Source organism: Taudactylus pleione, unplaced genomic scaffold (assembly GCF_031769625.1).
Source record: "Taudactylus pleione unplaced genomic scaffold, aTauple2 ptg000041l, whole genome shotgun sequence".
In the NCBI taxonomy this organism is placed as follows: Eukaryota; Metazoa; Chordata; class Amphibia; order Anura; family Myobatrachidae; genus Taudactylus; species Taudactylus pleione.
In genome coordinates, this window is record NW_028284443.1 from 8,483,564 (window position 1) to 8,511,445 (window position 27,882).

Sequence of the window (27,882 nt, forward strand, 5' to 3'; positions counted from 1 at the left end):
CTGGATATTCAGGATGCTTACCTTCATATCCCTATTGCTTCAGCGCACCAGCATTTACTCAGGTTTGCGACCACTTTCAATTTCAGGCACTGCCCTTTGGTCTGGCCACAGCGCCTCGAGTGTTTACCAAAGTTATGGCAGTTATGGTAGCTCACCTGCGGATGCAGGAAGTTCGCTTGTTACCCTATCTGGACGGCCAACTGTTGTTGGCGGAGTCTCCAGAGAAACTTTAGCGCCATCTGCAACTGACAATCTCTGTATTGCAGACTCACGGCTGGCTGATAAATTGGAAGAAGTTCTCCCTGGTACCATCACAGAAGATGCTCCATCTAGGAGTTCTGTTGGACTCCCAACATCAGAGGCTCTTTGTGATGGAGGAAAAGATCTCTGTGTTACAGTTGAAAGTTCGATTTTGCCTGCAGAGTCGCCGGGTGTCTATTCACGCAGTGATGAGGTTACTGGGTTCCATGGTGTCGATGTTCAACATGGTGGAGTTTGCCCAGTTCCACTCCAGACCTCTGCAGAAGTTGATCCTCTCCAGCTGGAATGGGTTGCCCCAGCAGATAAAGACACAGACTATGGTGCTTTCCCCGGAGGTACGTCTGTCTCTGGCCTGGTGCCTGCAGACTGCTCACCTGAACAAGGGGCGCCCCTTTTGGATTGCGGACTGGGTCCTTCTGATGACTGTCGCCAGTCTCCGAGGTTGGGAAGCAGACTTTCTCAGCCATCAAGACGTGCATCCAGGAGAGTAGTCTCTTCACCAGGAGGTGTTTCAGCTACTGGTGAACAAGCGGGGCCTACCAGAGATAGATCTCATGGCCTCCCCACACAACAAGAAACTGCCAATTTTCGGGTCAAGAACAAGAGACGCAAAAGCTTGTCTGGTGGGTGCCATGTCGGTCAGTTGGACCTTCCGGTATGCGTACCTCTTCCCTCCATTCTCCCTTCTTCCTCGAGTGCTACGCAAGTTCAAGCAAGAAGGCAGCATGCTCCTACTGATAGCTCCAGCGTGGCCCAGATGGCATTGGTATTCAGACCTTCGGAGTCTCTCGGTGGACAATTCGATGCTGTTGCCTCAAAGTCTGGACCTGTTATCTCAGGGTCCTTGTCATCATCCAGACCTGGGTCGGCTGTCTTTGATGGCGTGGCTGGTGAGACTGCCCTCTTGAGGTCCAGGGGTTTTTCCAGCTCTGTGGTTAACACCATGTTACGAGCTCGGAAGCCTGCTTCTGCAAGAATTTACCACAGAGTGTGGCATACTTTCTTTGAATGATGTCGCCCTAGAGGCTATGATCTTCAGGTGTTTAGGATATCCAGGGTTTTGGCTTTCCTACAGGAGGGCTTAGATCACGGTCTTCGCTTGCTTCCCTGAAGGTGCAAGTTTCTGCCCTGTCAGTGTGGTTTCAGCGTAGGATTGCTACTCTTCCTGATGTCCGCACCTTTATACAAGGTGTCCTTCGCATTCAGCCTCCCTTTGTTCCACCAGTGGCTCCTTGGGATTTGGCTGTGGTCCTGTGGGCTCTCCAAGGACCGCCATTTGAACCACTGGGCTCAGTGGATTTAAAATGGCTTACAGCTAAGACTGTGTTTCTTCTGGCCATTGCTTCGGCCAGAAGGGTGTCACATTTGGGGGCTCTCTCATGTCGCCCTCCCTTTCTGATTTTTCATAGGGACATATCTAGTTTCCACATTAATGAGGAAATTTTAGTGCCGGCCTTTAATTCCCCAGACCTCTTAGCTGGTGAGGCCTCCTTGGATGTGGTACGTGCTCTAAGGATTTATGTTGACCCTACCAATTCATTTCGGAAGTCGGACTCCTTATTTGTCCTCTATAGTTTCCGCATGAAGGGTTGGCCTGCCACTAAGCAAACTTTGGCAGGATGGATTCGCATGGTAATTTCTGAGGCTTACATTCATGAGGGCCTTCCTGTTCCATCCTCTGTTAAAGCTCATTCTACTCGGTCTGTGGGTCCTGCGTGGGCAGCTTGCCATGGTGCCTCTGCTGTTCAGCTTTGCAAGGCAGCCATGTTGTCTTCCGTCCAGATCTTTCTGAGGTTCTATGCATTTGACAACTTCGCCTCTCAGGATGCTTCTTTCGGGCGGCAGATTCTCCTTTCTGCACACGAGCGTCCCCACCCTTAAAGGATACTGTTTTGGGACATCCCAAGGTATCCTGTGGATACCCTATGGACCCTGAAGTAGAAAATATGAGGTATGGTAAGAACTTACCCTTGTTATCTCTATTTCTACGAAGTCCATAGGGTTCCACAGGACTCCCGCTCTGTCGCACTGTACTGCAGATGGGCTTTGTTTTGGTCACCAGTTTTTCCGTCTCCTTCTGGTGAGAATGTGATTCTTGTGTGTTCCAGACTTTCTTCTCTCTCTTTATTCTCCTCCTCTGGCCTATGGCTTGTTACGTAACTCAGATGCCTTGGCTCGGGGTATAGGAGAGGAACCCCAGTGCATCCTGGGAGGCTGAAAACTTAACTCTGAGGTGCCCGATGTCTGCCGCCATCGCCTATACCCCCAAGATATCCCGTGGAACCCTATGGACTTCGTAGAAATAGAGATAACAAGGGTAAGCTCTCACCATATCTCATATTATATACATTACACACACATATATATATATATATATATATATACAGTCAGGTGCATAAATATTGGGACATTGACAGAATTTTCATATTTTGGCCTCTATTCACCACCACAATGGCTTTGAAATGAAACAATCAAGATGTGCTTTAACTGCAGACTTTCAGATTTAATTTGAGGGTAATTACATCCAAATCAGGTGAACGGTGTAGGAATTACAACGGTTTCTATATGTGCCTCCCACTTTTTAAGGGGCCAAAAGTAATGGGACAAACTAAACAATCCTAAATCTATCTTTCACTTTTTAATACTTTGTTGCAAATCCTTTGCAGGCAATTACAGCCTGAAGTCTGGAACGCATAGACCTCACCAGACGCTGGGTTTCATCCCTGGTGATGCACTGCCAGGACTCTACTGCAAATGTCTTCAGTTCCTGCTTGTTCTTGGGGCATTTTCCCTTCAGTTTTGTACTTCATCAAGTGAAATGCATGCTCAATCGGATTCAGGTCAGGGGATTGACTTGGCCATTGCATAACATTCCACTTTTTAGTCTTAAAAAACTCTTTGGTTGCTTTTGCAGTATGCTTCGGGTCATTGTCCATCTGCACTGTGAAGCGCCGTCCAATGAGTTCTGAAGCATTTGACTGAATGAGCATATAACATTGCCCGAAACACTTCAGAATTCATTCTGCTACTTTTGTCAGCAGTCACATCATCAATAAATACAAGGGAACCAGTTCCATTTGCAGCCATACATGCCCACGCCATGACACTACCACCATCATGCTTCACTGATGAGGTGGCATGTTTTGGATCATGAGCAGTTCCTTTCCTTCTCCATACTCTTCTCTTTCCATCACTCTGGTACAAGTTGATCTTTGTCTCATCTGTCCATAGGATCTTGTTCCAGAACTGTAATGGATTTTTTAGATGTTGTTTGGCAAACTCTAATCTGGTCTTCCTGTTTTTGAGGCTCACCAATGGTTTACATCTTGTGGTGAACCCTCTATATTCACTCTTGTGAAGTCTTCTCTTGATTGTTGACTTTGACACATATACACCTACCTCCTGGAGAGTGTTCTTGATTTGGCCAACTGTTGTGAAGGGGTTTTTCTTCACCAGGGAAATAATTCTTCTGTCATCCACCACCGTTGATTTCCGTAGTCTTCCGTGTCTTTTGGTGTTACTGAGCTCTCCGGTGCGTTCTTTCTTTTTAAGAATGTTCCAAACAGTTGATTTGGCCACACCTAATGTTTTGCTATCTCTCTGATGGGTTTGTTTTTGATTTTTCAGCCTAATGATGGGTTGCTTCACTGATAGTGACAGCTCTTTGGATCTCATATTGAGTCGACAGCAACTGATTCCAAATGCAAATGTCACACCTAGAATCAACTCCAGACCTTTTACCTGCTTAATTGATAATGAAATAACGAGGGAATAGCCCACACCTGTCCATGAAATAGCTTTTGAGTTGATAGTCCCATTACTTTTGGGCGGTGTATAGGAGAGGGACCCCAGTGCATCCTGGGAGGCTGAAAACTTAACTCTGTGGTGACCAGATGTCTGCCACCATCGCCTATACCCCAAGGTATCCTGTGGAACCCTATGGACTTCGTAGAAATAGAGATAACAAGGGTAAGTTCTTACCATGAGCCATATTCAATTAGAGGCGAAGTTTTCGCCTGTCCGACTGTTCGCTTCATTCGCCTGTTTCAGAGGCGAATTTATTCCGTGCTCGTCCCCGCTTTTCGCCTAATTCAATTGCAAAACAGGCAAACACGGACATAGGCGAATGCGGAACAGGTGAAAAGTACTGAAAGAATTGGGGAAATCAGTCTGTACTCCAGAAAAAGATGCTCTAACATAGGGAATCAATATAAATGTGTACTAATAGCCCTAATAAAACTATTTTGCGTACTTTAAGTTGTGTAAATTGCTTGCTATTAGCGTTTCTGTAAAAGTGGTGAAGAATGGCATAAAGCTGTATTTTTTGGTGAAAATAAGTAGTCCTGTCAAATTTGGGGTGCTTGAAAATGGGTGCTAGCATGTTTTTATGTCTCTAAAGTGAACTTTTAAAAAATGTGAAAAATCCACCTGCTGCATGCACCTGCAATCCCAAAAACACCTGACCCATACTTGTGGACCCCCAAGAAGTCTTTTTCACTACTTTTAATGTTTATCCCCACACTTTTTAAATTTACACCCCAAAAATGACATGTCTTTTTCGGGGTGTTCTTAGGTTTTAGTTCTGTATTTTTTGCGTATTTGTCCTTTGGGGGGGCTGTCCCAAGGGGTCTGAGTTGTTTCCCCACGTTTGCACCCCAAAATAAAGATTTTGCATTTCTTTTCACCAGCTATTGATTGGAGAATCATTTTTGGAGAATTGTTTCCACTTAGGCGAAATTGTCCTGGAATTGAATTTGGCGAATTTTTTTTTAGGCTAATTTTTCACAAAAAAACAGTCGAATATGGCTTTTCACCTCTAACTGAATTCCCCTCCATATCTCTTATTTTTAATAAATTTTTTGCTGTTTTATTTTCTATGTCATTGTGTATTTTTAAAAGTGAAAATATATTTGCATATCATCTAGTGATTGATTAGCTGAAAAAGATCCCATCTAATGAAGTTCACATCTTTAGTATCCATAGCGCCATTTCCCTTTCGTCCCCATGGAAAGCCTAAGGGCCAGTCCTTTCCTCGGCAATCGGCTTCCATAAGGGCCGCTAGCCCAGGACCAAGCAGACCTGGGCCACACGATGTTCTGCTTCCAAATCTGAGAACAAACCTTCAGCCTGATGGGGCGGGCCTCCCCCTGGGGGACCCCAGAGTAGAAGGCCCACTTCTTGAATTTGCCCAGTGCTGGCGTCAAGCCACCACAAACGCTTGGGTACAACATGTGGTCTTTCACAGGTGTGCCCTCTCATTCCTAAGACGGCCACCCACCAGTTTTTCTACACAGGCCCTCCATGAAACCCGAGCAGAGCCCTGCATATCCAGAACAACATTCAGTTCTTGCTACAAGCAGGGGTAATAGTTCCCGTTCTGCTATCGCAGCGAGGGAACGGTTATCATTCTATCGTTTCTGGTGCAGAAACCAAATGGGTCTTATTGGCCTATCCTCAACTTCAAATCCCTGAACAAATTCATCAGGGTGCCCAGATTGCGGATGGAAACCCTGCGCTCTATCGTACTAGCAATGGAGGCGGAAACTTTATGGTATCTGTGGATATTAAGGACGCTTACCTACATGTACCTATAACGCCCTCTCATCAGCATTATCTCCGGTTTGCTGTACTACAGCAACATTTACAATTTCAGGCTCTCCCCTTTGGACTTTCTATAGCACCACGGGTCTTTACCAAAAGTATGGCAGCCTACCTGCATTGTCAGGGAGTCAGACTGCTACCATACCTGGATCTTAGCACGCTCCTTCAGATAACCATTACCTTCCTACAGAGACACGGCTGGTTAATCAACTGGAAAAAGTCCTCCCTGAACCCTTCACAAAGGATGGTCCATCTGGGGGCTCTTTTGGATTCTCAAGCTCAGAGAATCTTCCTGACAACGGACAAGATCTCCACACTTCAACAATGAGTGCTCAGATTACTCCGCAGTCGCCGAGTCTCAGTTCACTCAGCAATGCAGATTGTGGGATCCATGGCATCCACCTTCGACATTATGGAGTACGCTCAGTTCCATTCCAGGCCTCTGCAACACCTAATGCTCTCCAGATGGAATGGGTTACCCCATCGGATCAGATTCCAGACAATGATTCTCTCTCCAGAGGTATGTCTGTCCCTCTCCTGGTGGGTACAGATGTCCAAAGTAGCCATGGGTCGCCTCTTTTGAGTGGGTACTCCTTACACTGGACGCAAGACTCCGGGACTGGGGCGCAGTGACCAGTCAACACTCCTTCCAGGGCCGTTGGACATCGGTCGAGTCGACCATGACAATCAATGTATTTGAACTCTGAGCCATCTACAGACCCCTCACTCTGGCTCAGGACATTCTTCAGGGCAAGCCTGTACAAGGGCAATCCGACAATGCCACAGCAGTGGCCTACATCAATCACCAAGGAGGCACTCGAAATCGGTCAGCAATGGCAGAAGTGTCACGCATTCTCGCATGGGCCGAAGGTCACCTCCCGGCCATCTCCGCGGTGTTCATTCTGGGAGTTCTCAACTGGGAAGCGGACTACCTCAGCCGTTATGACGCGCATGCCGGGGAGTGGTCTCTCTACCCAGAAGTCTTTCAACTCCTAGTGGAGAAGTGGGGCCTGCCAGAGGTGGACCTCATGGCCTCCCGACACAATTGCAAGCTGCCAGTGTATGGGTCCAGAACAAGGGACGCCAAAGCAGCCTTCATAGACACCTTGTCAGTGAAGTGGACCTTCCATCTGGCATACCTATTCCCTCCAGTCTCCCTTCTTCCTCGAGTCCTTTGGAAATTCAAGCAAGACGGAGGCACTGTACTGCTGGTGGCTCCGGCCTGGCCAGACAACATTGGTACGCCAATCTTCACAGCCTCTCCATAGACGCTCTTCTCCTACTTCCTCAACATCTGGACCTGTTGTTTCAAGGTCCATGTCTACATTCGGACCTGGCCCGTCTTTCTTTGACGGCGTGGCTCTTGAGACATCCCTCCTAAGGTCCAAAGGATTTTCTAGCTCGGTGATCTAGACTATGCTGAGCGCGTAAGCCGACCTCTGCCCTGATCTATCACAGAGTGTGGCAAACATACTTCCAGTGGTGTGCTACCAGAAGTTTTGACCCTCAAGTTTTTAGGGTCTGTAGTGTCCCTGCCTTCCTTCAAGCAGGATTGGACCTTGGACTTCGCCTGGCCTCGCTGAAAGTGCATGTCTCTGCTCTGTCCATTTGATTCCAGTGCAGAATTGCTCCAATGCCGGATGTTCACACCTTCGTTCAGGGTGTCCTCCGTATTTAACCTCCCTTCTTCCCTCCAGTGGCACCGTGGGATTTGTCAGTGGTTCTCCAGGCCCTTCAGGGCCCTCGGTTTTGAACCCCTGGAATCTGTGGAACTCAAGTGGCTCACAGCAAAGACTTTCTTCTGGCTCTTGCGTCTGCCCGTAGGGTGTCAGATTGAGGGGCGCTTTCCTGCAGCTCCCCATTTCTGATCTTTCATCAGGACAGGGCTGTTCTTCGAACTTGTCCTGACTTCCTTTCCAAGGTTGTTTCTCATTTCCATATTAATGAGGAAATCGTAGTCCCGGCCTTCCAATCACCAGACCTCTCGGCAGGTGAGGCCTCCTCGGATGTGGTCCGCGCTCTCAGGATCTACGTGGACCGTAAAACTTCTCTTCAGAAAAAAGATTCCTTATTTGTCCTCTATGGATTCCATAAGGGATGGCCAGCTAACAAACAGACTCTGGATGGCTTCGCATGACTATCTCACAGGCTTACACAGACGGGCCTTCCTGTGCTGGCTATCGTCTCTGCTCATTCCACTCGCTGTGGCACCCTCGTGGGCAGGTCGCTGTGGCGCCTCAGCTGAACAGCTTTGTAAGGTGGCCATGTGGTCTTCTGTCTGCAGCTTTCTTAGGTTTTATGCCCTCGATACAATTTCCTCTCAGGATGCTTCATTTGGACACGGGATACTCCTCTCAATTAAGGAGCATCCCCACCCTTGAATACTGCTATGGGACATCCCCATGGTATCCCTGTGGATCCCTATGGACCCTGAAGGAAAAAATTAAAGTTATGGTAAAAATGACCTTAGTTAACTCTCTTTCTTCGAAGTCCATAGGGTCCACAGGGCGCCCGCCCTGATGCCCCTGGCTTCTCTGGGTTGGGTTTCCTGGTCACCCGTTTCCCATCTCTTTGATGTGAGAGTGTGATTCTTCTGTGTACCAGTCTTCCTTCTCTCCTCCCTCCTGCCTTGGTCTTGTTAACAAACTGATTTGGCACAGGGGCGGGGTTTAGGGGGGAGGGACCATTGCATCCTGGCAGTTGAAAGCTTAAATGTTTGGTGTCCGGTCCTTATCCACCACCTACCACCCCATAGTATCCCTGTGGACCCTATGGAATTCGGAGAGTTATCAAATGTAAGTTATACCATAACTCTCATTTTTGTTATTCTTACACTTAAAAATGCATTTTTGTATGTAAAGTAACACAGAAAGTGGACTACTGAAAAGTGGGAAACCATCCTGCGTTCAGAATATGTGCAAAAGAACAATGGGGAAACCGTGCGCCATTATTGTTCCAGCCAAACAATACATCACAGTCCAGTGTGTAATTGGCTTTATACGGTTTCACTGTCAGATGTGTCAATGTTCTTCAGTTGAAGTATATGTAACAAAATCACATAATATATATAGCAGGAAAAATTATCTGTAGGCGCTACAACACACCCTGAGTGCAGGATTTAAAAGCATGCAGGTGAATGTCCCACAGAGAATAGTTTGGCCAGAATAATAGAACACTTGATTCTAAGTAATCACTACTGTATACGCATAAGTAGCAATGATACTTACATTCAAGCTTACATGAAAATGATATTTGATGTTCATATAAAAGTTTCTCTACACACATGAACCCCAATATCCTCCTATTATTGGGCGCAAACACACCACGGAATATGATTGTCGACGCTGGTTTAGTGGCTGAGACAGAATCAGTGTAAAATTAGCTTGGAGCGACGCCATCTTGCGAATGGAAACCACTCCATCTTAAAAATAAGAATCTGCACGATGCCATTTTGCGAATGGCCGTCCAGCGCCATTTTAAGTTACAACTCACGAGTTAAGTACAGATGGCAATGTTTTTGGTAATCCTTTTAGAAGCCATGACAAGCCCATTCTGGGGACAGCCTTGCATAGAAAAATACCAAAACTAGAAAAAACATCTTACTGAGAAAAGTAATTAGAAAAGACAATACACCAGGAACTGTGGGTGTTTTTGCATGTAAATGGAGAGACCCCACATGTGGACAGGTGTAGCTGTGGCCATTGTAATATGGCCCAGACACTTGAATTTGACTGAATGAACAATGGTAAGAAATCTGCTTGAAAAGAACTGACACAGGTATCCTAATTAGGCAGAAGAAAGCTTTTAAACTCACTGTCAGACAGGACGGCACCAGCAATCGGCGGGGGGTCTCCACCCTGTTTGAGAGTGAAGCTCACTGCCCATAACCCATTGCAGTTTAAAAATGTTAGTAAGGAATGATATATATATATATGTGTGTGTGTGTATATATATATATATATAATATATATTAAATCCATCATAAACACCGCACATTACGCAGTTGCGCTGTTAACATAACGCACATTAGCGAATGCATGATATCCTGCATGTGAACGCTGTTTATTAGCTTCATGCGTACGCATCTGCCACAAGTTAACTAGCGTCTTTTCCCAAACCCATAATATTTACACACTGCACACTCACGTAAAAGGTTCCATAGCTTCAAAGTGTAATATCCAGGGTTTATTCATTTAGTACTAATGCTGTGAAATAAAGGCTATTTGATATCTTAGGTTTAATACATGATAAGTAAACCGTGTTTGGTTATGTACTGATCTGCACTTTCTCAACAGCTTTCCGGTATCATCGGTGTGAAGATCGCAACCTGCATTCTCAACTTATGGACCGTAGAGAGTTAAAACACCAAAATGTACTTTGTAAAATTAACAGCTTAGGTTTGCATGAGGTGGGAAAACAGAGACAAAAGGCTGTTGGAGGCTGGTCTGTGTCCATTTGAATCGACCTGTTAAATGCCCTGTAACAGAAGCACCGTGATGGAGAACCAATGGGATCGCAACAAACCTCTCTATTGTATAGTCTATTTCTGTAAGGGTATATATATGTGTGTTCTGACCCCAGTTTTCATGCTGATGCTGTTGATGGAGGTTTCTTGTTGATGCCGGAATCTGGTCCCAGAGTGCGTGCGTATGTATAGCTGTACCTTTGGGTCTGTATAATTTCTTTGCGCTAAATTGTATTTAGATCATAGCGTGTAACTATCTGTACTTTGCTTGAATAATAACCTTTGTGCATTGGAACACATTTTCTCAAAGTCTGAAGGCATTTATTTACTGTATGACTGCGTACGCAAATAGCATCAATTTTAGAAGGTATAGGCAGGTTTTTAGAAGGTATAGGCAGGAGCGTATAGAGGTTTAAATTCAGTATCCTTATGATGCTCACACTATAATCAGCAGGTACATGCACATCTGAGTTTCATTACTCCATATGGGAGATCAGTAAAACATGGTGCTCATATAAATGAGAAAGAAAGAAAACCTCATGGTGTAGATTTCCTCACTTTATCACATAACTTTAATAAATTATATACATATAAAAAACAAAGGTGGCGTCCGTACTAAATAGATGTGAAAAATGGATCAGCATAAAACAGCACAGTGATGGAGAACGGATATTTCTATTACTGAGACTGCTCTGGACCCTCTGGTAGTGGATGATAAAACACCCGCCGGGTCACTCTCACGGCATGTTTCCACACTTACAGTAGGTGTCTTTTCCAAGGCTACCTTGTAGAATCTATGTCAGGGTACATTGAAATGGTAGCTTGTGGTTAATCCCAGCACTATTTTAAGACATTAAATACATATTTATAACAATAGTGTAAATTTGCAGGATCAAACTGTATTGCTCAATCTCAACATGATTGAATGGTTTATTCGAGAACACCTCCTGCTTTGCCTTTTAACAAGTGCATCACCTGGCGTGCTATTCCAGTATACTTATACTGATGTGATATTATGCACTTCCAAACAGTCATATTATGGAAAAGAATTCCTTTGAAAAAAACACAACCCCAAATAAATTAAAGAGGAAGTAAAAGGTTCTCACTACACATAGGGGTTAATCCAATTGTCCGTGAAGGGTGTGAGTTGCCGTAGCGTTAAAATGCCAGCAACAACACCTGAACTCACACCCGTGCGACCCACTCCGAGCTCGAATTTGCACAAGTTTGCTCGGGGTCCTATGGGGCTGCGAGCACTTCTGTGTGAGTTCGGGCTGCCGTAAAGTGCAGCTGTTGCCGCAATGATTAACATCCGCGAGATCATTGCGGCTAATTAGATTCAGCCCTTATTCACTAAATTAGAGTCTTGCAAGAAAGTATTGTAACAGAAATGTATCTTTAATGTATTAACATTGGGGTTTATGTATCAAGCAGTGAAAAGTGAGAAGTGGACCAGTGGAGAAGTTGCCCATAGCAACCAATCAGCTTTGAAGTACATTTATCAAGTAGAGTGTATAAAATAATAGGTAGGAGCTGATTGGTTGCTATGGACAACTTCTCCACTGGTCCACTTCTCCACGATTTTCATTGCTTGATACATAAACCCCACTAATTTTCTACAATATTATATCTTAGGGATAGTACAGTGTCCACGAGCATTTCCTGTATGTGTTATACAAGTTTGTTTTAGTAGTATGGTATGTGTTGGCTTTCTTGAAGGCCCGACCTGTATAGAGTGGTGTTATCTTCATTGTAAAGGAAACTAACACATAGGGTTATCGCACTTCATGGTAAAAGAAATGACAAATATTTTCAATTCTTGCATAGTTGTGGCCATCCAAATATTGAGAATGGAAGAATACTTTTGGCTACTTATGCTTCTTAAACCGACTCTTTGCACGCACAAAAAAAAAAATCACCATACTACAAGTATTTGGTTTTTTTTGTGGGTGTTTATTGCATGGAACTAATAATTAGTCAGAAGTAGTCACTGTGTTTGTTGTATCAGGTTGTCTATCTACTGCTAATTCTCCTGGTATTTTTTTTCTGCCAAATTATGGTGGCCAAATTATGGCACTCAAGGTAACACTGGTGACTCATCACTTGGGCTATTACTCTCAGTACATGGCAGTCTGTGCCCCTGCTATACAGCAGGTCCATACTTCCATGCACACTTTACCTGCTGTTTCATAGGAAGAAAAGACAAACCTAAAACTTTAAAATACATCACTGTAAAATGTATGAAAAGCTCTATTATAAGGCAAACATTTTTTATTTAATAGACCATTACAATGATACAATAAAAATTTTTTTATTACATAATAATTCAATTACTTGTATTTCATAATTTTATCTGCAATAAAAATTAGAAATGAAAAACTGCATTTATATAGTGATATTTATACATTTAAATGAGTGCAGAATCAGCAATTTCTCATAGGGCCATATTCAATTAGGTGCGAAAAGTCAGCTGCCGGACTTTTTGCCGGCGAAAACTTATCGCGTGCGTCCTCGCGTATCCCCGTATTCAATTGCAAATGTGTGAAAACGGGACCCGGCGAAACCTAAATTGGCGAAAAGTCCAGTCATTTTTGGGGAAATCATCCTGACACCCCCCTAAAGATGCTCTGACATGGGGGTTCACTATGGGTACCCCCGAATACCCGTGCTAAAGGTATTTGGGGTTTTTAAATGGTCTCAATAGCCGCTATTTAGCGTCTTTGAGCAAGTGGTGAAGAATAGCATTTTGCAATTTTTTTTGAGAAAAATAACTAGCCCCATCAAATTTGGGGTACATGAAAATGGGTGCAAGCATAGTTCCAAATCACTAAAGTAAAGCTTTAAAGTGCACCAAAAAAACACACCTTCAGCAAGCACCTGTAATAAAGAAAACCCCTCCACTATACTTGCAGACTCCCCCAAAGGCTATTTCACTAGTTTTTGAAGTTCTAACCCCACTTTGAAATTTGTTGCCCACTTTTTCAAAGTGCTTTTTTGGGGTGTCCTTTGTGGGGTTTTGTAGCATTTTTTGACGCAGTTAGCGTCAAGGGGGATGTACAAAGGGTGCAGAGTGGTTTCCCAACTCTGCACCCCAAAACCCCAAATCTTTTTCCACCGGGTATAAATTGGCAAAACTTTTCCACTGGTTACAAGGCGCAAATTTTTCAAACCGACGAAAAGTCGGACAAATTGAATACAGGGATAATTTGAAACCGGCGAAAATGACGTCATCGGCGAAAAAGTATTGCGGAAACTAACTTTTCGCTTCTAATTGAATACGGCCCTTAGTTGTAATCAAGTGTGATACAACTCCCAGAAACAAGAGTATCACTCAAAATGGCTTCAATTTGTTAGAAATGTCACAACGCATCTTATTTCCTTTCCATGTGTTGCCGTCATACTTAAAGTTTTCAGTCTTCTACTTTGCTAAAATAAAAATAAAACAATTACCAATGCATATAAATTTCTTTACATATACTTATATGGCGCCATCATATTCCGTTGCACTTTCTAATTGTGAACAAAACAATAGAACAAGACTGGGCAGTAACAGGCAATTAGGCCCTGCTCCCAAGCTTACTATATCACTATGTCTATAAAGCGCTGGGGCATTCTAGTTTTTAACTCCATGGATAACCACAGAAACAGTGGGCGAGGGAAAGGAATAACTTCAGCAACTTAAAGGTGTGTTGAAGACCGCAATACCTCACTGTACACAATTTAAATATTGCTTCACAGTTGAGACATATTTCTAACGTGGCGCACATTCTAACGCAGCATACAACACGAAGCAGACCAATTAATGCAATATATGGCTTTTCTTTGTCAGTGAGTTTTGCTTTACATATTGATGGTAAAATATGTCATCTTTTTCCCCGTCTGTCTCTTGTATACTGTACATATCCAAAATGCAGTGACCTACCAAAACACTGAAGCATTCTCCATCCAGTCTGCAGGACAGCGCACTCTTCTTTTAAGCTTTGCATACATTCTTCAGATGGTGGTTTGTAAGGACCGAAGTCCATTGTTGAAGTGCAGCTGACCAGAACATTGGACAAAACTTCTATCATTTCTCCTTCGGTTTCCTGTTGTGTTGTAAAATAACAGTAATAAATTAAATACAGCAGAATTAAGTAATCATTTCTGCATGATTTGATGTTATATTTAACAATGGCAGAGTTACCACAGTTTGTAACAGGGCACCCCCCTCTTATAATGTACTCACCCACACATAAACTGACAGGCAGTATGTAAGCTTACCGGAACAATAGAAAGAACTGCGCCTTCGGCTAAACCCTGCAGCAGGCTAGTGAGCAGAGCAATATCCTTTGTGCCAATGCTCCTGTTGCTCCCTAATGCTAAAATAATAAGGTCAGGCTGGTAGCTATAAGCAAGTGGAAGTATAAATCGAAACAGAGCGTAGAAGAAGCTGCTACTTTCACCTGGACTCTATAAAGAGAAAAAAGAGAGCAGTGCAGTAGAAAAATACAATACCTCAGAGTATATATAATTAAATCTACATCTGTTTCTTTACTGTCCAATCTAAATATGCAGTTTGTGTTTATCTCCTTTGTACATACTATTCTAAATGCAGATGATTTATGTTTTGTTTTTTTTTTGGCAATATTCTTCTATACCTTATAGGATTGTGTGAAACAGATCAGGTATTTGTCATTTTAAAGTATTTTCTAATATATAGAGTATGTATTACAAAATGTTGTTGGCAGATGTAGTGTAATCTATCATAAAATAACTTCTATACCACTTAAAATGTAAGTATGGTAATACAGCATTCCTGTATCCATATTATCTCCTTTATTAAGTTCATATTACTTACTTCTTTCCAGGTAAGAAAAGTTTGATACTGTGAATGAGTCTCAGATGTTTTGTCTCCAGAAATCCTGAGGAATAGAGTTTTCCTGCAAGGTGTAATGCATTTCATCCATTTTAGCAAAAGCTGTCTTCAGGATTATCAGTACTTCAAGTTACTTACTTAATGCAGGTGAAAAGTGTTGTTGACATACATATATAAGTAGTAGCAGACATAGGGCCATATTCAATTAGAGGGGAAAAAGCCGATAATTTATCGCCGATGACGTCATTTTCGCCTATTTCAATTATCCTCATATTCAATTTCAAAGACTTTTCGCCGGTGTGAAAAGTCTGTTAAAAAATGGGGATAACTTTTCTCCATGTAATACATGGCGAAAAAAAGTGCAGAATTGGGGTTTAGGGGTGCAGCCCTGGGAGTGTCCCCTAAAAGTAATCTGTATCAAAAAAATGTAAAAGAAAATCCTCAGGATACCCCAAAATATGTACTTTAAATTTTGGGGCCAAAAAAAATATATTGGGGAACAAAGTTTTAAACTAGCAAAATTGATTCAGGGGGGATTCCCAAGTATGCGGCAAGTGTCTTCTAGAATGCGGGTGGTAGCAGCAGGTGCATTTTTGAAGAATTTTAAAAAATGACTTTAGGGACTTGAAAATGGGTGCAAGCATTTTTTCATGTACCCTAAATTTGATGGGACAAGTTATTTTTTCCCCCAAAAAACCACCCAAGTGCTATTCTTCACCCTTTCTTCTAAAGCCGCATTTATGCACCTGCCGCGGCTATTAAAAACCCGACTACCTTCAGCAGCACAAATCGGGGGTACCCATAGTGATCCCCTATGTCAGGACATCTTTAGGGGGGTGTCAGGATGATTTCCTGAAAATTTCTAGGACTTTTCGATACTTACCTTTCCGCCGGGTCCCGTTTTCGCAGGATCCTAATTGAATACGGGGATAAAGCGGGCACGCGCCCAATACTTTATCCCTGCAAAAAACGGCGATGATGGCGAAAAGTCCGAGCTCTGACTTTTCGCCCCATATTGAATACGGGCCATAGAAGGAGAAATGCACAATTAAATACAACTGAAACTTGTTTGTTAATACCCAAATTACTTGCTTTTCAAGGACACTTACCCGTCATTTGTTAAATCAGGTTTAGTATCCATGTCCCCAATAATGACACAGAACACCCTATGTATAAAAGACACACATAAATTAAATCAATATTTTTTTTTACTACTCTCAGCCTCTTTGAGTACAAAACCTAGATTGCAAATTTTTAGTTTGTTTTCTTTGAAAGTCCCTAAATTAATTTGTGGGTTACTGGCTATTACTGAGAGGAATAGCAGAAGCATCCTGTGTCATCATGCAGCTGCCTGCTGTCAGTACCCTGGCTCTTAATGATGATGCAAGATCAGAGCTGCATACACTGCCCGCACTGCTAATTGAAATCATGCCTAAAGCATCTATGGCATGGAGATGGAGGGGCACAGGCTTACAGGATATTTTTCCAAATTGTATGTTTCTTAATAACTGTACCCTGCAATTAGGCTTTTGTAAACCCACTATTTAGAAATAAATAAGAGTAGTTGGAGACATGCTATATATTATTTATTTTCTCTCTGCAAACATGAGCTCAGTGTGTATTGACTGATGAGGCACAATATGACTTGCAGTGTATGTCTATCATGACCCTAATGTGGATATTATAGTGTTGCTCTCTTTTCTTGCCTACGGGAGCGCAAGAGACTTTATACTGTATTCTTTAAGTTACAAGTTGATTTACACATAACTATAGTTTCAAAGACCATCTAATAAATGATGTACCATAATGTATACTACCTATGCTCCCACTTTATGGTTTGCAAAATATATAGTATGTGATTCTCTCTATTATTAGTGACTTTTAGTATACTGTACTTTATTTTTAATTTTTGTACTAATACATTTTATTCTTTTGAACAAGCTACTTTAGAATATTTATTGGTTAGTAATTACACACTTTTTCATAGGGTTAAACGCCGTTTATTTTCTTTCATTTTTTTGTTTATTAACAGTCGTCACTAGATGTTTCCCTCAAGCTGGGTACACACCTAACAGATATATCTGCAGATGAGGATTGTTCTGACAAACTGACCCACCCTCATCCGTCTTCTGGCCACGGGTCCCGCTGTCCGGGGGCATGTCGTGCCCCCCTCCCCGCCGCCTCCGCTGCAAGTGTACTGGCAGTCTGATGACCACCCATATACACAGCACGATTCCCCAATATATCTGCAGATATATTGGGCATCAGCTGTGCAGCACAGCCGACATGATATGTCTGTGAACGACGTCTTTCGCAGACATATCGCTGGTACACATTGGCCGACGCACACAATATCATCTGAATGCATGATAAAAGTCTTTGGCTGGTGTACTCTTTGCTATAGTTTTCAAAACTATATAACAGACAGGTACACTTCAACAAACTACTGCCAGACACTGCAAGATCTACCAGTGTGCAATGAAATAGCATTAAATACTGAACTACATAGATCTATAGACAAGCAGATACTAGTGTGCACTGTAACGTTCTGAGCCTCTCAGTTTATCTTCATGCCCATAACAGAGCACACCTGAGCTGATTTTAAACATTATTTCTATTGCCTGTGTGTCGGTAAGAAGCCAGATTACTCATAGACGTACCGTTCTGAACCTAAATGTAACACGTGCTGTACAGCAACTGCAGCAGAAAGACAAGCATTCGGGGATAACGTAATACAATTCTTTGCCTAGGGAAATAAAAACATGGCAAATGCTGAGATCATATCATCATTACAATTTCTGAAGTGTAGATTTCAAATCAGTAGAAGTTTAATTTATAACTGGGATCAAAACAAACTACATAGAGATATTATTTTGACATTTAGTGAATGAAATGTAAATATACATATGTTTTACCTGTCTACTCAGAAGCTTAGCAAGGGCACTTAACACTTTACCCACAGAGATTAGTAGTCTTTCATTGTTCAAAAGTTCTTGGTTGAAACCACTGAAAATGGGGACAAAAAATATTTTTAAGATTGACAATTATAAAGAGAATGTGTACAACAGTTCTAGTCTTAAGCATACACGGGGGCAGATTATAAGGCTAGGTCACAAGAGAATTAGCCAATTATCGTTATTGTTTTGTCTGCTTCCTTTTAGTGGCAGAAATCAGATATCCAAAACTGTTTCAGCATATTAACAAATGCTACTGTAAAAAAAGTAGAGATTAATTTATATATTTTACAGTGGAAAACTGTTTATAGAACAAATTATAGAAAGCACACACACAAATAAAGGATAGAAACTGTATAATGATCCAACAAGTAGACCAAAAGTCTAAAAAAAACCTGCATACATTTTGTATCATTATTAATGAAAAAAGTAAAAAAATAAAATTTGCATCATATTTTCTGTATTGAACTGAGGGGGTCATTCAGACCCGCTCGCGAGCGCAGGACGCTCGCAAGCGTGTCGATGGTGCCGAATTGCGCATGCGCACGACAGAGGGAGCTCCGTCGTGCGCATGCGCGAGACCCGAACAACGACGGTATCGCTATGGGTCTCGCACCAAAGGGGGCGTGCTGTCGATGATGAGTGACATCACGCCCCCTTTGGTGGGCCGTGCTGGGGGCGTGGCTGCCCAGACGGAGGCGTTCCCATGGGAACGCCTACCGTCTGAGTCCGGCCCCACTGACATCAGTAGTGATGTCAGTGGGAGTGATTTTGGCTCTGATAGAGCCAAAATCACTCCAGGGCTTGCGGTCACCGAGACCCTACCGCAGGGTCTCGTCGCAAGCCTGATGGTCTTGACCATCGCGACCATCATCATGGACGCTCGCTATAGCTGTGGGTGGTAACCCACAGCTATGCGAGCGTCCATAAGGCCGCTCCATTTTCATGTAGGAGGGCCCTGATTCAGAGCGAGCGCTCTGGTCAGAGCGTCCGGCTCTGAATCAGGCCCTGAGTCTATGTAGCTAAGGGACGAATCATGGAAAAGTTTATTTTCAATTTTATCACTGTTCTCCTGACAGAACTGCAATAAATATAAAAGCAGACATCTTACAACGGTTAATGAAAGGCAGCAATTTAAGCTGAAGAATAAACTTTTAATAGGACAAAAACATAGTTATATATGAATTATACATACTGTAAGGAGCAATATTTATTTTAATGTCCCTTTATTTAAATAAGAATATACTCAATACAATAGAGTGGTAGAAAAGCCGCAGGGGCATCATATAAAAGAGAGTGCCAGACCCCAGTATGCAGAGCACTTGGTTTTTGTATGAAATTTCCTAATACGCATAAGCTACCAATTTACCTTAATGCAACAGCTGCTTGTTCCCTGAAAGCGGTGCTCTCTTCTACCTGCACCCCGGCAAGCATGCCAAGTGTGTGCCCCTCAGGGGATACAACACAAGTTGTAATGGAAGGTGGCGGATGTAGGATTTTCTTCATGTGGCTTTCCAGAAACTCATCTACAGTTGAAGCATCAGCAGGAGAACCTCCAACTTCAGACAAGCCTTTAGTGCTGATGTCCTGTAATAGTCTTGACTCTTTCAAAATGGAATGCAAAGAAAATATGTCACTTTCCATGCCTAAACATATTTTAAGATCAGTCTGTGCATAAGATAATATAGGATTTTCTATAGTGCATGCTCCACCAGTTTTGTGTGGATTTCTGCAAATTAATCTAAAAAAGCAGATTATTTTTTACCTGGAGCGGGTCAGCTAAGGCTGTCTGTTCTCTTACCAGCAGGGTGTTGATGATGGACAAATTAAATTTGAATCAAACTGTCCAAGCAGTAGTTAGGGAAACCCCCCAGTGTCTGCTGCGTTCCAGAGACATTCCACTAACCACAGAGGAGTCAGGCTTCTGTCCTGCATGCAGGAAGTGGAAAGTAGCTTCTGATCGCAACAGACAATGGAGGGCCTAATATATCGGGTGGATTGCCGGTACAAAATATTTTGCAGTCTTGTTTCATTTATGACATTCAGTTTTGGGCAATATTATTTATCAATATATTTTGAAATTATAACATAGTTACCATCATGCAATAAACATTTCCAGTAGGGAGTATGCACATGTCTTGCATTCTGTATGGACTCTAAAGCACTATAAAACATAAAAGTAAACAAAATAAAAATTGCTCTTTTACATGGGTAATAACATTGCAAATTACAGAGGGAGATGCCAGTTCAGTTAGATCAGAAATGCTTCAGTAAGGAAAAGTTATTATTATGGTATTTGTGCCAGTCAAACAACAGTGCAAAATACACTACAGCTAAGTCTAAGCCATGTACTGATGACAGCGGTCCTGATTCAGAGATGGACGCTAAGGCCACCACAGCTGCAAATTTGTATGCAGTGGCTGTTGCGAAAATATCCAAATATTGCAGATGCCAGGATTTGTATTGGTGACGCCCACAGGCGGAATCGCAAATCTAAGCGCCTGTGTATAAAGACGCAGCATCAGTCGCAGATCCTTCGATAATCAACCTTCTGCGTAACTGTTTGGTCGTGCAAAATGCCGCGTGTACAGAGACGCCCGAGCCATTTTATTGGGATCATAGATGCAGGCTATGACACGACATGTAAACAGTTGTGAAATAAAGCTGTTTTTTGATGCCACTCCCCTAAGAGCACCCTGTCAAACTGCGAGCGACGTCGGTAATGTACCTTGGCACATGCACAGTGCGATTTAGATGCATGTGCAGATCACAGATTATCGCTGAACTATGTAAATATCAGCACTGTGTACATCTCTGAATCAGGCCCTAAATCATCTATAATTAAAATGATAATGTTTGTAGATTAAAAATGAAATTATGAGAAAGCTTAAGAGCTATGCAACAGCTTGCAATAGACACAAATACATGCTGTTTCATCGTACCACGTTTTCTGAAGTTCCCTTCCATCATTTGTAATTCAAATAACACCATTACCTATGTTAATGATTATGTATTTATGCAGAACATGGGGTCAAATGTACATGAAATAAAATGAAAAAGCCAGCTACATTGTAATCCTCTACAGATGACCTTTTGTGCAGGTATGGATTATTTAATAGGAGTTGGGGTACACAAAGCAAAAGCAACCAATTGGATGATAAAAATGTAAAGCATGCCCGGATAGTAAATGATACTGCCTGCATTTATGTTTAAACCGGAAAGTTGATTTTAAATCACCAGAGTTATAAACTGACACAATTGCACAACTGCAACATTCATTTTGTACAAGCAGGGAAGGGTGACTGGAGGTGCTGGGGATTAGCTGCCAACATACATTTTGATACACCAAGGGGTATATTTAAAAGTGCGGGATTTTAGAAGTGGAGATGTTGCCCATAGCAACCAATCAGATTCTACTTAACATTTATCTAGCACCTTCTAGAAGACAATAGCTAGAATCTGATTCTTCTTAACATTTATCTAGCACCTTCTAGAAGATAGTAGCTAGAATCTGATTGGTTGCTATGGGCAACATCTCCACTTCTAAAAGCCTGCACTTTAGTAAATATACGTCCTAGTCTTATTGCAAAATGGCTGTACGTATGACTTAAAAATAATTTATCCCTGAACAAACAACCAGTATAAAATGTATCTAGGTATATGTGATGATCCGATTGCCCACAGAGCTCGGCTCATCTCAGGGTAGTGACTCAGACAGTGTTGTTTCTCTGCTTCTCAGTGCATAAGCAAAGGGAGAAGGATCTGAATGAGCAATGAATGTCCTGACTGCATCCTGACAGACTGTGGGGTACTATGTGGCCAGTGTAATAACCTATGTATTGATGCTGTAATGTTTGTTACTAGATATTGCCTGGGGTTGCATTTGCCCTTGATTACGTGTACTGTGAATATGTGATATCAGGATGCAGGCGGAGAACCGTCCCCTACCATTCAAATGCCAAGTCTTGCAACACACAAGGGCCTATTGGAGTAGAAAGAGGTAGTATGCTGGTTCACGAAGTCGGAAAAAAATCCCAAAATATATAAAATTTAACTTTTAATTGGTATTCGTTAAAAATAATAATGTATCCCCCTCCAAAAGTGAAATAAAGGTGAAGTATTATAAAAAAAAGTTCAAAGAAATGAAAAATAATGATTAAAAGAAAATGCTGAGGGTGCTTGCACACGCTCACAAACACAAAATATATATTTTTTATATGTTGAGGCCGGGCCGACCCGCCAGGAACCCCAGGATTGGTCTTGGACTGATAAATGCAGGCATCCCTGGGGGTCAGCGCTCGTCGGCATGTATTTCCTCTAGAATTATCACAGTTATCCAAGTAACGGGGTAGAGCGATCAAAGGAACCATAACTGATTTAATGAACCATTCGCAGTTTCACTGTATCAGCCGTGTGTACTTACACGTGCATGGCTTAATCTTTGAGACAAACACACAAGGGCCTGCAGGAAGTCACAAACGTCACCCCAGCAGGTGGCCCAGGTCCCTTCCTATACTGCCCAGGATACTTTTACATCCTGGGATTCAAAATCCACCCAATTCCTGAACTGGACTTAGGTATAAAAAAGAGCTGCACCAGAGACTCTGGCTTTGATCCTGAGTCACAGGGGTATATTAACTAAAGTGCAGGTTTTTAGAAGTGAAGATGTAGCAACCAATCAGATTCTAACTATCATCTTCCATAAGGTGCTAGATAATGTTAAGTAGAATAGGATTGGTTGCTACGGGCAACATCACCATTTGTCTGTTTTAGAAGATTTAGTAAATGTACCCCACACACTGCTGCAACCACTTTTGACGTAGTTGCATGTGCAACTTTATGCTAATGCTAGTATCAGCCATCGCCCTGGTGTACGTATATGCATGCGTCTGAATATGCAAAGACTGAGATGTCCACTTTGAGAGTCTTTACACGCAAACATTGGTCATATTAACGAAACCTGCACCAGCCCCATGCTAGGTGCAGATTCCCTGTCAGAGTGTTGCCTCCAATGTGAGCGATAAAGCGTCTGAGTTCGCAATCAATTCAGCGACACTCAACATAAATCGGACAATCTCTGTGCGTCTGAATAGCCATCTAGCATGCACCGCCCAGCACATCACCCAATACATTATGGATACCGTGCATCTCAATCTCAACTGCGCCTCTGTCCATACACAGACGCACGAGCAGTTGAAAAACATTGACCATTTACGTCAGCATTACGTGCGATTCAGAATAAGACCCTCTGTGTTCTTGGTCCTGTGTCACCAAGGTTGGAGCTAGCCTAGGACTCTACGGATCCTGCCAGGCTCCTAGATAGCACTACCTTCCAGCCTGCCAGCAGCTGACTTCACACAGCAGTGAAGAGCCCAGCGAAAGATATGCAACCTAAGCATATGGTCCATTGGGAGTCACCCATTGCCTGGTGTACCTCCTGAACACTATAAACAGGGGCTGACTAGCAAGCTGGACCAGTGGCAAAACTTGTGAGTGGGTGACAGGGAGAGGGTGATTGGGAGAGATGACAGGTAGAGGGTGACAGGGAGAGGGTAATAGGAAGAGGTGACAGGCAGTGGGTGACAGGGAGAGGGTAATAGGAAGAGGTGACAGGGAGATGGAGGGGCAGTGGGTGACAGGGAGAGGGTGATAGGGAGAGGTGACAGGGAGATGCAGTGGGTGCTCGACACATTATACCACATTGTAGTGCCCCCTTCATTATGTCACAATGTAGTGCCCGACACATTATGTCACACTATAGTGCCCACACATTATACGACCTATAGTGCCCCCACATTATGCTACACTGTAGTGCCTCCACATTATGTCACAATGTAGTGCCCACACATTATGCCACCAGTAGTGCCCACACATTATGCTACACTGTAGTCCCCACACATTATGCTACACTGTAGTCCACACACATTATGCCACCTATAGTGCCCACACAGTGTACTCACCAGCAGCATCCTCAGGCAGAGCAGCAGTCACAGCCTCACAATGAGTCCCACCCATGAGGCTGCGCTGCTGCTAAACTCCATGTCAGAGGAGCATGTGATGGGCTCATCCAATCAGAGCTCAGCACATGCTCCTCTGACCTCACTGTATAGACTACTGGGATTTATTACCCAGTAGTGCACTGCAGTGCTGAGCCTGACTGCACTGTGCCTTGGTCCTCTCTGCATGTAGCTGCCGGCCAGGTCAGACACAGCTTTGATGACTGCCCGACAAGCAGCTGCACTGCAGCTTGCCATATAGTTATAAACCGCACCAGGCAGTGTTGCCAGGATCAGCAAGTCACAGGCCCAGTAGCCGGAATCCAGAAAAGACCCTACATGAGAAGCAAGGAGTCCCTCACCCGCAACACGCTCAGCCTAGCCAATTTGGTGCCCTAGGCAAAATTTTGACTGGTGCCCCCTAGCAGATAATCCCACCTGCAAGCTAAGTGTTTATACGCGGATGTAGATATATTGCCGGCGGACGGGATGCCGGCCGTCAATATACAGATGCCAGAATCCCGCCACCAGGCATAATGCCGATGCCGAAATCCTCGAAGGAGCTTAGGATACCGGCGTCAGCATCCCAAACGTCGGACCTGGGTAAGTATGCTAGTTTCCCCGGGATGGGGGGGGGGTTAGGTTTAGGCACTCCCGGGGGGAGATTAGGGATAGGCACCCCCCAAAGAGGATTAGGGTTAGGATATGGGGAGGGGGGGTTAGAATTAGGCAATTCCTTAGGGGAGGTTATGGTTAGGCGCTACTATATATATATATATATATATATAGTTACACATATATAGGCTATATACATATATATACTGTATACACACACACACACACATATATACAGTCAGGTGCATAAATATTGGGACATTGACAGAATTTTCATATTTTGGCCTCTATTCACCACCACAATGGCTTTGAAATGAAACAAACAAGATGTGCTTTAACTGCAGACTTTCAGATTTAATTTGAGGGTAATTACATCCAAATCAGGTGAACGGTGTAAGAATTACAACAGTTTCTATATGTGCCTCCGACTTTTTAAGGGGCAACAGCATCGGAGTGTCTATGGAGAGACTCAGAAGATGTAGTACCAGTGACGTCTGGGCCACGCTGGAGCTATCAAGAGGAGCGTGCCTCCTTCTTGCTTGAATTTTCTAATCACTCGAGGAAGGAGAACAGAGCAAACCGGAAGGTTCACTGGACCGACAGAGCGTCTACCAGAAGAGCCTCCGTGTCTCTTGTTCTTGACCCGTACACAGGCAGCTTGTTGTTGTGTCAGGAGGCCATTAGGTCTATCTCTGGAAGGCCCCACTTGTTCACCAGGAGTTGGAACACCTCCTGGTGAAGAGAACAATCCCCTGGATGCATGTCTTGACGGCTGAGAAAGTCTTCTTCCCAGTTGAGGACTCCTGGTATGAACACTGCCGAGAAGGCAGGGAGATTGCCCTCCGCCCAAGCCAGAATGCGGGACACCTCTGTCAGTGCCGCCTGACTTCGGGTTCTTCCTTGGCGGTTTATGTGAGCCACTGTGGTGGCGTTGTCTGACTGTACCTGCACGGGTTTTCCGAGAACATGTCTTGCCTACTGGAGAGCTCTGAATACTGCCCGAAGTTCCAAGATGTTTATTGGAAGCGCAGATTCTGCCGGTGTCCACCTTCCTTGGAACAAGCGTGGACCTGTCACTGCTTCCCAGCCCTGGAGACTGGCGTCCGTTGTCAGAAAAACCCAGTTCGCAACCCAAAAGGGGCGCCCCCTGTTCAGATGAGCCGTCTGTAGCCACCAGGCCAGAGACAGACGTACCTCTGGAGAAAGCACCATTGTCTGTGTCTTTATCCGATGGGGCAACCCATTCCATCCGGAGAGGATCAATTTCTGCAGAGGTCTGGAGTGAAACTGGGCATATTCCACCACGTCGAACATCGACACCATGGAGCCCAGTAACCTCATCGCTGAGTGAACAGACACTCGGCGACTCTGAAGGCAATTACGTACCTTTGCCTGGATGCAGAGATCTTTTCCTCCGTCACAAAGATCCTCTGTTGTTGGGAGTCCAACAGGGCTCCGAGATGGAGCATCCTCTGTGAGAGAACTAGGGAGGACTTCTTCCAGTTTATCAACCAGCCGTGATTCTGCAACACAGAGACTGTCAGTTGCAGATGGCACTGAAGGATCTCTGGAGACCCTGCTAACTACAGAAGGTCGTCCAGATAGGGTAACAAGCTGACCCCCTGCATCCGCAGTACCATCAACTGCCTGGGGAACCCCTGCATGGGTGATGAGACTACCGCCTGCTACGATAACCCCATCTGGGGAAACGCAGGGGGCGTCGCCAACTGGCCCACAAAGGTTGTTAGTGCCTTAGCAAAACAAGCCCAGGGTGGTTCCTGCACCGGTGCAGTGACAGAAATTGGCCATGATAGAGTATAACATGCCCTACATAATCCCTCAGCGTTCCCATCTCCCTCTGCTAATTGTACATTGCATGTGGTACATTTTAGCTGAAGAGGATATTCTCGTTCACTGCCAGACATAATGAGTGTAAACGGTGTGTATGTGACTCCCCACACAGAAAAATACTTTTATTGTGAACACCCTGCAACATCGCACCGCAAGGGCTTTAGCAGAAAAAGAACAGGGATAGTAAAATGGCTGACAGTCAGAAAGCGCTAGCATATAGTCACATACAATGCAGAAATAAATCACCTGCACTAAAAGCACTATGATCAACTACACAGACACAGAATCTGGTAGGAAACAGTGCTGCATAGGCTGACCTTATCGGATGAGAGGTATGCGGGGGACCCGGACCGCGATGCCACCTGTATGAAACTTCAGCATGTGTGCCATTTCCTTAAAAATGGCATGGAGGAGCTGAGAGCAGGTGGACCCAGGGGAGGAGCGCTGACACAGCCCGCCAGACCGCTGTGGCCACAGAAATGGTGATCCGACTCCGAGCCGGGCACCTACGAAACTGAGATGCCTTGGCTCGGGGGCGGGGTATAGGAGAGGAACCCCAGTGCATCCTGGGAGGCTGAAAACTTAACTCTGAGGTGCCCGATGTCTGCCGCCAGCGCCTATACCCCCAAGGTATCCTGTGGAACCCTATGGACTTCGTAGAAATAGAGATAACAAGGGTAAGCTCTTACCATATCTCATATTATATACATTACATATTTATATATGTTGTATATGTATTATACATATATATATATGTGTGTGTGTATATACAGTATATATATGTATATAGCGCATATATGTGTAAATATGTATATATATATGAAGTAGAAATATATATATTGTACACATAGGACCCAGTGCCTTCAAGCTTAGTTAGCACAAAAAAAATTGACTGCCTGTCTTACTATTCCTAGCTAACAGACTGCACGTTCCTCTCTTCAGAGAACAAATGCCATGTCAACCTCCAGTCCATGCTTAGGGGCCGGGCTGTGGCTGCGCCCTACCTTCCTCCCACCTCCTCCTTCCTTGCAGCCTGCCAAACACTGAGCCGCAGGCTGCAGCCTCACAAGCCATTGGACAGCTGAGCCATCGCTCAGCTGCCCAGCACTTCTCTGCGGCGCCAGCAGCTGTCACTGCTGTCATCGAGGTGCACATGCGCAGTGCTGGAGATCGGATCACTATAGAGATCTGATCTGTAGTGGGGGCCCCCTCAGAGAGCGGGGCGCAGGGGTACTTACACCCAGCGCTCCCCCTTAATCCGGCTCAGGGGAGCAGCGACGCGTA

General features: G+C 43.9%; 1 protein-coding gene across 2 annotated transcripts in view; it reads right to left on the reverse strand.

Moving 5' to 3' along the window:
- Positions 1-12,619: 12,619 nt before the first annotated feature.
- The window catches only part of HDAC10 (histone deacetylase 10), a 55,930-nt gene continuing 40,667 nt past the window's right edge, over positions 12,620-27,882 (reverse strand). For both annotated transcript variants that reach the window (XM_088457626.1, XM_088457625.1), the window contains exons 13-21: positions 20,233-20,300; positions 19,506-19,740; positions 18,098-18,188; positions 17,843-17,928; positions 16,292-16,348; positions 15,165-15,246; positions 14,588-14,776; positions 14,250-14,412; positions 12,620-13,753 (exon numbers count right to left, since the gene is read on the reverse strand). In XM_088457626.1, the coding sequence (XP_088313752.1) occupies positions 13,746-13,753; positions 14,250-14,412; positions 14,588-14,776; positions 15,165-15,246; positions 16,292-16,348; positions 17,843-17,928; positions 18,098-18,188; positions 19,506-19,740; positions 20,233-20,300 (979 nt within the window). In that variant the 3' untranslated portion in view covers positions 12,620-13,745. The remainder of the gene's footprint in view (positions 13,754-14,249; positions 14,413-14,587; positions 14,777-15,164; positions 15,247-16,291; positions 16,349-17,842; positions 17,929-18,097; positions 18,189-19,505; positions 19,741-20,232; positions 20,301-27,882) is intronic.